The sequence below is a fragment of the Sitodiplosis mosellana genome, unplaced genomic scaffold, assembly GCF_009176505.1.
Source record: "Sitodiplosis mosellana isolate CC-2019 unplaced genomic scaffold, AAFC_SMos_1.0 Smas_scaffold_6191, whole genome shotgun sequence".
NCBI lineage: Eukaryota > Metazoa > Arthropoda > Insecta > Diptera > Cecidomyiidae > Sitodiplosis > Sitodiplosis mosellana.
In genome coordinates, this window is record NW_022601432.1 from 3,360,237 (window position 1) to 3,373,392 (window position 13,156).

A 13,156-nucleotide genomic window follows, 5' to 3' on the forward strand; every position below is an offset into this window, starting at 1 on the left:
TATTGACCAGCGCGCAAGGCATTGTATTGCACCGAAGCCGAAGCCGACACTTTGTGCACACAACCATTTAACTTTGCGTGAAAATTATGAGAACAGGCGCGCACACTCACATTAATAATATGATTTAAAGGGAAGAAAAATATCACCATAACCTCATGCACTTTTGCTTTAAGTTTTGTGCAAATACTTCAATTTTCCACGTCATTGGGCGAATGCGGCTTTCGAAGCCGCGTCGAAGATGATTCCATTGAACACGAGAGTTTAAATGGCAATTCCAAAGAACATGATGGTTTATTAAAAGGCGACACACTTCATTTTAACCTGTTTTATTTCGGAAAGATATTGAAATGCACGTCTCTCTCTGTCTCTCTCTCGCTCTGTGTCTCTTCCCTTCATCCACCAAGCTCGTTGCAAGTTTGTTGCAATCGGCATCGATCGACCCGATCGCTTCCGATATGTGAACGATGGAAAGTCATTTTCTCGTTTGAACTCTTGTGTGTGCCATTGCATGGATTGTAGCCATTGTTTTCGCAGTGTTTGGCCAGAGATTTAAATTAATAATTGTAAATTACAATACATAAATTTTACCATTTTTCCACCGCCTCAATGGGTTCGTTTGTAACGGCCTCCGATCAGATCAACTAGACTTGTGCACTCGCGCTACTCGAAAACTTGTTTCGATTCAAATGTGATGCGCGCGCATTACTCGCTCGTTCGCTGGCACCACATAACAACCTCATCGTTTGAACCGATCATGCAACATAATTCTACGCATATTTCTTTCAAATCTTCAATATAAATCGGTATTAATTGGAAAAAATTATTCCGCTTGTAACGTTACACACACACACACACACACCCGATTTGCATGTACGGTTGACAATAATCATCATCGATTGGTTATTTTACTCGTTTTTTTTTTCTTCTTCTTCTTCTTCATATATTAAAATATCTGGCCATAGTGCACCCATACATATATATACGGAATGAGTTTAGTTGTCGATCTTATGCGGCGACCGTTGAAAAGTTGAGGGTTCATCGAAATTAAAACGTACAATTTTAATGAAGTCGAGTTAGACAAACGGTGAGATTGAGTGGAGAGAGACACACACAGAGAGAGAGAGAGAGAGATAAAAGAAAAAGAGTTAGTCTATAAGCGAAATACATGAAACCGGATCGCATTGCATTCGTTATATGTACATTTTACTCTCTATGATGCAGTTCAACAGATGCTCATATAGATAAATTTATAATGATAAACGAAAAAATATATACTATGCAGCGTTCACAAGTGCGCTCGCGCACGCGCGCACACACAGATAAACCAAAAACACACAGAGCAAGTGAGTACGCGCTCATATAGAGAAAAAGAAAAGACAGCAACAACAACGTTAAGGAGGAGAGAGAAAAAAATTTGCGCGCACAACACACATCTTTTTGAAAAATCGTTAAGCTCTTACCTTACGGTCAAAAGATAAACGATGCGATCTCTTAACTTCGCTATGCGTTTAATGTTCCTTTTCACGTTTTTCTGGTATTAATTTTATTGTGAGTTTTAATTTTTAACGCTTAAAGCTATTATCTTAAGCAATTTAATGAATACGAATACACACACTGGCGAAGAGAGCGAGAGGGAGAGAGAGAGAGAGAGAGAAAAAATTACACGGGAAAAGAGCATTCATTGAACCAAGCAAACGAACAAGTAAATGTATTAACAAAGCCACAATGCAGCAGCTGACCTGTTGTTGTTGTTGTTGTTGTTAGCTGTAGAAAATTCACAACAAGAAATCGAAATTATTTGTTTTCTTCGTGTTTTTCTTCTGTGATAAAAATGTCGATTCAATTCGAATGATAATTTCATCTAACAAGTTGTGCATTGTTCGATCAAATGCTTGTGGTCAATGCAATTAAATTCCAATAAAACACCAAGCCGTGGTTTTTCTTGACATTACATTCAGCTCAAAGGCAGTAAATAGGAGCACGAAAAACAATAGCCGAACGTGGAATGACAATTCAAATGGTCTCACTTTTTTTTCTCGTTCGACCGTGTCATCATTGTTGTCGTTTTTTTTCGCTTATAAAAAGAAAAACAAATCAATTGATGCAATCGAACAATTGAATGCCATATAACTTCAGTGGATATTCCGTTAGAATTGGGTTATATTTTGAGAAGCGAATTGAAACACCGCCAAAAAAGGGCCGATTTGGTAATGAAAGAAAGTCATTGCGATCACAATATGGTAAGCAGAGTATGCTCTGTAGAGCGTATCGTTGGAATTGCATCATTTTCCATTCGCGTAATAGATGAACTAGAGCTCGCCGCTATTTTTTTTTCCTTCTTCTTCGTTTCTTTCGCGATCACTGCGTTTGTCTGTTTGCTCAACATATTTTTCTTGTGGACCATTTTTTTTCTCGTTTATATGCGATGTTTTCGTTTTTGTTCGTTGTCTCGTCGTTAGACAACCTTAAAAGCGCGGTGTATGTGTGTAATTTCGTCAACCTCTAGGTTGTGACCTCCAGACGCGTATCGAACATCTACTTATTTAGGTTTCAATAATGAAACACTATTTTCGACTCGTCCAAATTCAAAATGAACTAATGAAAAAAAAAAACCGAGTTCATTTCAAGTACCATCAACCAAATAAAGAAATAGACGAAGAGGAAGCAGTAGATACGAAATTGACCATTTGCTGCTGGGTCGGCGATTAATCGCAATATGATTAACCAATTATTGAAAAGTTCGGAATGTAGATTTGTGTGTTTGTGTGTGTGTGTGAAACGGAAACACACAAATCGAATGTAGTTTAGTCATGATGGACCACATCGCAATGAATATATGCGGCTATTGTATATGACTCTTGGCTTAATAACCAGATCACATTTTAATTTTCGGTCAAGCAATTTTATCTTGTCATTTTTTGTCGTCTTCGTCGTCGTCGTCATCGTTGCTGTTGTTGTGTGTTTCTCATTGCTCTCCTCGCTTCTTCTTCTTCTTCACTTTTTTTCGGTTCCAATTCTTTGCTCGCTTTATTTCAATCTGCCATCAAACTTTGACCATAATCTCGCATTGTCATCGCATTCAATAACAGTCAAGGTTAATACGAATTTTCATAGAGGCCAAACTGTAAGTTTATGATGCGCACCGGAGACGAAGCAATAATAACGCAGCAGCAACCGAAGATGAAGCAAAAGCACAAAAAAAAAATATATAAATTGTATCGCGACAACAACAGAAACAAAAATGAGAAGAGTCTCAAGTGTATCAAGCGGCTACAATTCATGATAAAAAAGCAACAACAATAAAAGTCAACGAAACAAAAAAAAATCACATTTAAAGTCGTTACGAATTCAAAGATGAAACTATTTTACGCCGGATACACAACAACAACCGCAGCAGAACCATCAGTATCAGCCGTTGAATAGAGCAGAAATTCATGGGTGAATTCACGGGAGCAAGCGCTTATATGCATTTTAAATCAAGATTTTCATACCAGAAACTCATGCCAACTACCGCAATAATCCTTCAGATCCAGCATACATACACACACACACACACACGCATATCAATGGTCTCGATGTGTTTGATTCCATAAAATCAAAAAAAAATCGCCATTTTTCACTACTAAATAGATTGTTTTTTGTCGTTTGATAAGAGATCCAATGCACACAACCATTCATTTCCGTCGTTTTCTTTATGTGCATCACACCGAAATCAAGCGATTGCTGGCATAGATTGGGAAAAATGTCCAAATGATTACCGCAAACATGTAAATGATGAGAATTTCGTCATGATCAAAGAATGCTACACGAAGAGCGAACAACAAACATTGATGCCAAATTCCGATGCAGACGGTCTTGTTTTTTTTCTCTTCTTTTTTTCATTGCCGTGACCACACAAAGATGAAAGACTTGAAGGGAGCGAAAAAAAAACTAAGTCAATCTCAAGTCAATTAAGGATCGAATTAAGAGAAGAATGTGTGCATTTTATTTTGATTGAAATGTGCAGGTGAGACAGCAAGAGGGCAGATCGAGCAAAAAAAAAAAAATCCATGTCCGGACGCAATTCAAAAGCGAATAATCATAAATAATACAAATTGACATATGCATGACGCAAAATGTAGAACGTTGGATCATTCGAACAATATGCAATACACGACATAAACAAAAGGATTTGGCAGAATCGCGCTCGTGTGCGACTGAGGAATGAAGAAAAACACAATGCAAATGTGTGGCAGAAGAATATTTGCGCGCACGACCATAGACACGACGAGAACTTAACACGATTTAAATCGTCGTTAGCATTTGGTTCACTCCAAAAATCTCATTAATTTTGATTTATTCGAGAGCTGCTGCGAACATCATGACTGGCTAAAAAAAAAATTTGTTTCGTTTCGTTTGTTCGGTTTTTTTTTGTCTATTTTTGCTCTCGAAGAGCACTCTCGCTACGATTTCGGACGAAACAAGGACAAAAGCATATGGTCGAACAGAAAAAAATATGGAAACACAGAGAAGAAATATGATGTGGTTCTAATTTGCTGTATCTGGATGTTCAAAATCAACCTGCGCTCCATATTCTCTTTTTGTGCCAATTATAATTGCTTATCGGCTATGATGATCACCTGATTAAGATGAACTGGGCGAAAAAAAGGGCAATTTAATGACATTCATTCAACAAACTCCGAAACAAATTACTACTGAACTTCTTAAATTGCTTGTTCGCTGTTGCACGTGAATATTGCACTTTTTGCACTCATATTGCATTCGATTGCGATAAATGCTGACTCAATCGACATGTGCTTTTTATTATGTCCATGAGCTATTTGTGAATCGATCTAATGGAACAGTGTAATGGAACAGTGTAAACGAGAGTTGTGTAGAAATTTGGAACAGCGCCGATTTGATGTGTATGTGATTGTCTATTTTCGCATTGATAACAAATATTACTAAATTTTACACATTATTGGTAATGGGCATATTCTCTCTCTTAGTATTTGCCAGGTTGTTTTTTTTCGCCTTCAACCTTAACTCGTTTGTTACAACAAATCTAAAGTAAAACGAAAGGGAAAAAAAATTATGTGTTCGGTGATACGTTCGTGGCCCTTGTGCCACGCATAAATAAACGTGGCTATTTCCTTGAACAGAATTGAAAAAAAAAACACAAAGTGCGCGCACAAACACACCGAGCCACAGAGCAAACGCCATAAATTCAAAACGTTGATGAATAATGAAGCGTGAATCTTGAAAATTTATTATTTTCATAATTTAAATAAATGAACGAAAAATGTTATGTGAGTTAAACATTTTTTTTTTGTTCGCACAAATATGAACCCGATGAATTTTATTAACGTCGCCACATTGACACGGCATAAATTTTCATGTTTATTGCATATTTATGGAAATTGATATGAAATGGTACTAAAGTGGTATTTACAAATCATACACACACAAACACTCGCAAACAAACAAACAAACAGACGAAAGAAAGAAAAACTAAACAGGAAAACAAACACAACAAATCGAACCGTGATCAAACGACTCTTTCAATCGGTCGGCGAGAAGAGAAAAGAAAAACAGGCGGTGTTTGAGCAAAAAAAAAAGAAACTAGAGCCACATGGGAACTTTGCGACAGTCAATGTGTTACAAATTTGCGCAGAAAGATCGTTTCAACAATCGGGTGATTTACCATATGGAAGTGCAGGGACACTTTGACCACATTTCAAATGAAGATACACACAAAAAGAATCAAGCGATAGAGAGACAGGCACAAAGTGAGCCGCGCGCATGCGCGCGCGCTTGCCAAATATTTTATCGGTCGTGTGACATATTTTTGGAATACGTGACAAGTGAAGAACGCTTCGATTTTGATTGCGCGCATTTTGTTTACTCTGCGCTCCTTGGGTATTTTATTGTGTGTTTTTCTCCTCTCTCAACACATAAATCGACATTCCAGAATGAAATGCCGCAGATGGTTAAGAACCCATATTTTTTTTCCACTTCGTAAACAGCTTTTGTGGTATTCATTCGTTTGTCTTCGTTCTTGCTTTGTTGAATTCCTTTTGGCTTTTTTGTGACATATTTACTGTCGATATTCAATCGAAAATCCAGAAATCTCATCCGAAATCCTTTTTGCCCTAATTCTACCAACTATTCCATTTTGCGTCGTTCCTTCTCATTTGCACCCGCATCACCCAATCCGATATATGCAAATGTGTGTTCAATCTTGATCTTGCGAACTTTATTCCTTGGAATCACCACATTTATAACACACGAATGACACATTCCACCATATAATTATTTATTTGTAATACGTTTTGTCTGCAAAGAAATCTCCGCGTATTCAAATGACTTGGCTGGTTGGAATCAATTGTGTCGAGTGAGCGAGCGAGATAGGTAGAGAGTAAAGGGGAGCAAGGAAGGAAGATAGAATGAGAGAGAGAGAGAGAGAGAGAGAGAGAGAGAGAGAGAGAGAAAGAGCAAGAGAGAGACGAGAGAGAAAAAGGAAGAAATACAGAATGAGACAGACAGACAAAATGCATAGCATCATTTGCTACAGGCAAAAATGGCAAACAACTAACAACGAATTCCTATTCATTAACAGCTGAACAATTGTGTTCATGTCCTTGAACTTAATCGATTTAGATTTTTGCTGAAGTTGCTTATTTGTGTTCTGTACAGCGTATTTGCTAACACTCTAACTGTGTTATTCGACGGCGATTAACGATTGTTTATTCACGATTTTGTATTTAGAGCAGCCATCAATTTGCTCTGATCTCTTTTTCTCTCTCTCCCTCTCTCTTCGTTCATATCGCTGATTTTATTCTCTGTTGTTGTTCAACTTAATTTTTTATTCATTTTTTTTCTTCTGTTTCTCTCTGTATAAATCACGAAAAAAATTAACGTAGTCATTTGCTTATTTTCTTACAGAATAAAATAAAATTATGAATCCATTGTGTAAAGTGTGCGGTGATCCAGCGGCCGGGTATCATTTTGGTGCATTTACTTGTGAAGGATGTAAGGTAAGGTGTCGTCATGAAATGTGTTTCTTTTGTTTATTTTAATGACTTGTATCCGGCAAATATATATTAATTGGGTGAAACACGTAGACATGAACTTTTTGTTTTGGGCATGTATGTTGTGTGTTGGCACCAGGATGAATCCGAAGAGATAAAAACAATTTAAAAATTTAAAAGGAGAAAAAATGATGCAGTGAGAGGAAAAAAAACATTTATCGAAGAGGTTGTTGTTGTGGTGTATGTGTGTGTGTGTGTGCATAAAACAGTGCTTAAAATCAAAAAAGGTTCGTCGTCTACGATAATTCATCGTCGCACGCTGGCAGTCTTTTGTTATACCACATTCACTTCGTACACACAAAATGTTTTTACTTATGTGCTTGCTTTTTTTCCGGCTTGGTGCAATGCGCGCTGGCGCGAGCGCGTTGTTCGACGCCGAATTAATTCCCATGAGTCATGCGCATATGAACTCTTTAATAGCTGGCACGTCTAAGTGCGTATGTTGCTCTTGTTGTTGTTGTTGTTGCTTTTTTATGGTTGTTTGTCAGTTAAAAGTCACGACGATGTGCACTGCTTTCTCACTGTTATAGTGCCCACGCAATCAAAAAAACACATACAATCTTGCTCGCTGGCTCAGTCAGTCAGTTTGCCGAACGAGCACACACACACACACCGAGAGCCAAGATTGTGCGCGCAACTAGAGCGAGAAGGGTAAACAAACGAACCGAAACAAACCATATTTCAAACGGCGTTGCGCTGCCTTGTTCTTTTTATCCACTTCAACGCGAACGTATCTGACTTTTAATTTAGCTCAAAGTGATCACAATCAAAACAATGTACAAATAAAAGTGATCTTGAAATTGAATTTTTTTTTCCTACTCGTTTTCGTTACGTTTTTAAACCGTTTTGTGTGTGTACGTTGAGCTGTTTTTTTTCGCTCTCTTCATTTTCATCTTTATTTCAACATTTGGAGCAGGCGTGCAAAAATGAACAACAACAATACCAGCCAAAGAATACCAAAGCAGAGCAAAAGAAGAGAGAACCTCTGACTACATTTCGTTTTCATTTGTACATTTGGTTGCTAGCCTTTCAGGTCGTGTGTTTTTTTTTCTTTTCATATTGCGTCAATTTGAAATCGAAAATTTTACCAATTTCCAACGTTTCTCGCTATGTCTTTTTTTTGCGCTCTCATACGCTTCGCTTTGTTTTATTTTCGAAGTGCAATATCGTTTATGTGTGTCGTAACTGTAGAGCGCACACAGATTCAGTGGTTGATGTAAAAAAAAACTCATACAACAAAATAACAGTTTAGCTCCAAATGAATTGAATTGAAGAGATGGAGACAGCGAAAAAAGAGACGAAGACGACGGCGTCGACGGCGATGGTAAAGATCGTTATGAATTACTCCCAACTGAAATTAAATTGAGTAATAATGAAACGACAAAGAAAACGAATACAGCACCGTTTTTCTTCTCTCCCCCTCTTTCGCTCGCTCGCTGTTTCCGTGATTCTACGCTTCACTTGTGCATTGTAATCAAATCGAATTGCATTGCATTTAGCGCGCCATCATTTACATGCAAAATTTATTCTTTGCCCCATTCGTTCTATTTCGTCGATTCTTCTTGTTCCGTCCGTTGCTTTTTGATCTAAAAGAAATGGGGAAAAAATTCATTCTATTTTGGTTTTGCATGCATCTGCCCGGCGAAAAACGTGTATCTACCATAAAAAAAAAAGTTTATACCTTTGAACACAAACCATTCTGAAATGCTAACGAAAAATTCCGTTTTCTTTTGTCTTTGCAGTCATTTTTCGGCCGAGCCTGTAACAAATCGCAATCGATACCTGAATGCAAGAAGAATAACAAATGTGTCATCAATAAAAATACGCGAACGACATGTAAAGCGTGCCGTTTGACAAAGTGCATTCAGGTCGGTATGTCAAAGGGCGGTTCAAAGTTTGGCCGTCGATCGAATTGGTTTAAAATCAATTTTTTGCTGGAAGAAAAGCAAAAAGCATCCATGAAAATGAGCGAACATATGAAATCGGTGGCTGAAAGTAATTTATTTTCACAAGCGGCCGCATTGTACCCCAAACAATTTCCAATGCAACAAAATCAACAACCATCACCCATATCATCGACCTCATCGTCAAATAGTTTAGATTTAATGTCACCCATGTCACAGTACACAAATTTACCGCCAAACCATGAACTAGCACTTCAATCGAATCCATTTTATTCGGCCGCTATGCAATATCCACTGCATCCGGCCCTATTGCAAACCACCATCGAACGATTGTCAGCATATTATTTCAATCAAAATTATCTGCAACCACAGCGAAACGAGTCGATGTCGAGTAATGATGACATCGATTCCGATGATGCATCAAATGGTGGCGCCGCTCAACGACATGCGGCTACTGTATCAAATTTAAGAATGTCCGCATCGCCAACACCATCATCATCATCGTCTAGTTCGATTGCCGTACCAACCGCCGACAATCAAGATTATCCAATGGATTTGAGCGTCAAATCATCACCTCGTCAAGTAGATTTCTCCATATCAAGCCTTCTGAAAATTGCTCCCACAGCTTAATTTTATATAGAATTTTATTTTTTAATTGATTTTACACCTAATTTTTTTTTTCTTGTTGATGTTTTTTCTTTCTTCGTAGGAATTTCACATGACATTGTTAAAAAAAAAAAAAAAGAATTTAATGCAAGAATTTAGAATTGAAGGGTCGACACTTTTGTTTTTCTTTTCTCGTCTTTATTGAGGTTCATCCTAAAACATTTCAACCATTCATGGTAAGATATCAACCATATACAGGATTAGCTTAAAATTGATTTTATGATATATATCAAAGTGTTTATTACAACAACAACATAAGCAACAAAAGCTTTTGAACGAGAAAAAAAAACAGACTGGATTTCGTTGCGCACCTTAAATGATCACATGAGGGATGCACACAGGGCGAAACCAATATTATTTGAAAGAGAATAATTAGTTATGTACATTTAATAGGCGGAAATTTTAAAGTATTAATAAAATTGCATTTAATGAAATAGAAACGTGTCGGTTTTCATTTTTCTGGGCATAGGATGAATTGAACATGATTACAGGTAGTTCAAAAATTGGTCACAATTTGTGACTCACAAATATCACAACGGCAAGTATATCTTGAGCTGAAAAAAAAGGCTTCATTTTGTTTCAACTACATTCACGCATTTCTGTGCTTGTTCAAAACCGATTTTCTCACACTCGAGCGTTTGCTTATCTTAATCTCATTATCTATCCCGATCTGTATCATTTGTGCTGAAAATATCGAAAATGTATGCACATTTCTCGCGTACAACCTATTCTAATGTTGATTCTGCAACTGCTGGCAGTTTGGTATATAAAACATACAGCAATTTTCAGTGAAAACAGTGAAAAAATTTCAGCGTTGGACTGTGGATCTTCAGCTTGCTTCAGCTAAATGCAGCTTTGAATCGAACTTGACCGTCGTTTGCATTGTACGCATTGTATACTTGTGTGGAATTTCAACGTTCTGTCGCTGGCATCTTGCTTGCAATTAACTTACTTGCTCAACTCGAATGGAATGTGAATGGCAACTATCAAAATAAATTTCAAGCTTAAACAAGTCTATTAACAATAAGGCTTTGAACATGTTTACAAGCCATGCCAATAAAAACATATTCTAGATTATCCTTTGGCTCTCGTTACTCCTTAAATCACATTCCAACATTAAAATCCGTTTTTGACTTGTTATTTGTTACAGGCTATTAAATCACTATACATGTCTTTCTCTGGGTTATATTCAAATGAAACATAAGATTTTGTGATCTATCGATCTTATCTCCGTGCTGATATGAGATAAGCTCATGGACCATGGCTTAAATTTAACAATAAATAGTGTAATTCCAATGCTGTTTACATTTATTGAAAGGACGGAATTACATGTGATATTTACCTTTTTTCCATCAATTAAAAGAGATTTTTGTATATATTTGATGTATTGGGTCACATGTAATAGTGAACATTTCTATTTGATCAACTGTTTCAAGCATTTCTCAAGCCGACTTGAAATCAAAAAGATTTAGGAGAAGGAGAGAGAAAGAAAGAAAAAAAAAGAGAGAAAGAGAAACCGAAAGAGGTAGAAATGTTTCGTTACGATTACGTTACGCGAAGAGTACATGCGTATTGTATCGGTGGAATGTAAGAATTGAAGGATCGACATCATTAGGGAGCAGAATGCGCGAAAAAATGTTTTTGTTTACGGTTTCAATCGACGATTTTCATGTGCCATTTGCTGTTTTCGAAGCCTTTGGTTCGGTCGTATCTCTGAGGATGTGCTTCATTGGAATCCATTTGTACGCCAAATAATCGCTTCGCTGCAATAATTTACTTATTAATTATCTGATGAAATTAGCCACAAAATGACCATTGATTTACACGACAAATGCACAAGATTGTGCGAATATCTGATATATATTTTTCCTACTTCGATCCACTACGATGATGCCAATCGATTGGTTTATCTGTGTATAACCGCTTCTATTACTGTTGTTGGTTTTGCTAAACACATTTTCAAGAAGTTCCCATACAACAAAGTTAAATTTTTGTATTGCAACGCTAGTGCATGTTCGATAGAACTTAGCTTAGCGCCGATAGTGGCTCAAGCATTCCGGACGAATAGGAATTCAAGGTGAATAGTGGAAAAAATGGTGAATATTTTCCCATCTTTTTCTTCTTCTCCTCTTAACAGTAGTTAAATGAAAATTCTTGTGCAAAACAAAAGTCTCCGCAAAAACATTTCAGACTATCGAAAATTCGCCGAATAATTTACGTCCAGCGCAAGATAAATATCGACCAAAACTTTTATAAGCCATAACAAAGATATAAATTGTGCATAAATTGTATGTGTTTCTGGTTTTTTTCGCGCTTTGGACCAATACTGTTGCAGTTGTCTTAATGGTTTTGAGTGTATAGTTTACACGTATACCATGTGTTCCAAGAAAAGAGTCATAATCATTTGGCGATTTTATTTGCATTTGAGCATCATCTCATTTGCAATCGGCGCGAGACGACTGTGTGACAGTGTGCCAATCAGAATCAGGGAGAATCAACGTCCAAATAATTAGATCGTTCAAATAAAATGGGATGAGTTGATTTAGATCAAATCAGTCCGTTTAAATTAAGTTCGTATCGTTTTGTTTCGCGTCTTGTTTGCATTTTCAAAAGTCGTCAGTACGGAGTTAACGATGTCCATATCGTACTGTGGGAAATATGTATATTCCAAACCGATTTGAATTCAGTCGACCAAATATTGTTTTATTATTATAATTTTTCGTCGTTTTGGTATTCGGCCAGACATTATTGTGCTGTTTGTTTATACTCTTTTTTTTTCGATGCCTTAATTTTGCATGTTTTTGCCGTTTTCCTCCCTCTCCATAACGAAATTATTGTGTTGATTATGGCATACAGGCACACATACAGATTCCGGCACGTTCAATGGATACAATTTATTCTCGATCATGTCCCTATAAAATGTCAACACAAACAAAAAGAACCATTGTAACGTTTTCGGTTATAAAATAAATTTTTATATTTCTTTTTTTTCGAACGAAATACATGAAAAAGGGTTAGAGACAAAACAGTTTTGTGTATTTACATGTCAATGAATGAGAATAGAGATTGAGATCAGAATGAATGAAAAAAAGAGATATTTATTGATATGACCATAAATTACGAGCAATTAATTATCAATTTGAATGATGTTGGACCCAGCCCGTTTGCTGGAAATCGCGTTGTTGGAATCGATAACGCGCAGCTCTGGGGCTGGGGCTCACTATCGTTTCGATTACTTGCGCTATCAATGGTTGTCAATGGGTGATATTTTTTGTCTTGTATTTGTATAATGACGATATGTCGCTCGAGTAACAAAGAAGCCATTCTTTTTGTCATCGATTCAATCGTTGATCTATAAAACGAATCAATGGCACGGATTGTGTGGATGGGCAAACAGTAAACTGTCTGTTTCGAAACGCAAATCCTTTGCCTGGAAGCCAGCAGAAATATTTCGTCAAGTCGTTCTCTTTTCCTCTCTTTCTCTCCTTCGCTCCTCCTCTCTCTCTCTCTCTGTCT

General features: G+C 37.0%; 1 protein-coding gene across 2 annotated transcripts in view; it reads left to right on the top strand.

Moving 5' to 3' along the window:
* The window catches only part of LOC129576963 (zygotic gap protein knirps-like), a 114,250-nt gene extending 104,170 nt beyond the window's left edge, over positions 1–10,080 (top strand). The window contains exons 2-3 of one of the 2 annotated variants that reach the window (XM_055463207.1): positions 6,924–7,016; positions 8,813–10,080. In XM_055463207.1, the coding sequence (XP_055319182.1) occupies positions 6,939–7,016; positions 8,813–9,604 (870 nt within the window). In that variant the 5' untranslated portion in view covers positions 6,924–6,938 and the 3' untranslated portion in view covers positions 9,605–10,080. The remainder of the gene's footprint in view (positions 1–6,923; positions 7,017–8,812) is intronic. The other variant, XM_055463206.1, reaches the window with a different exon arrangement.
* Positions 10,081–13,156: the final 3,076 nt, after the last annotated feature.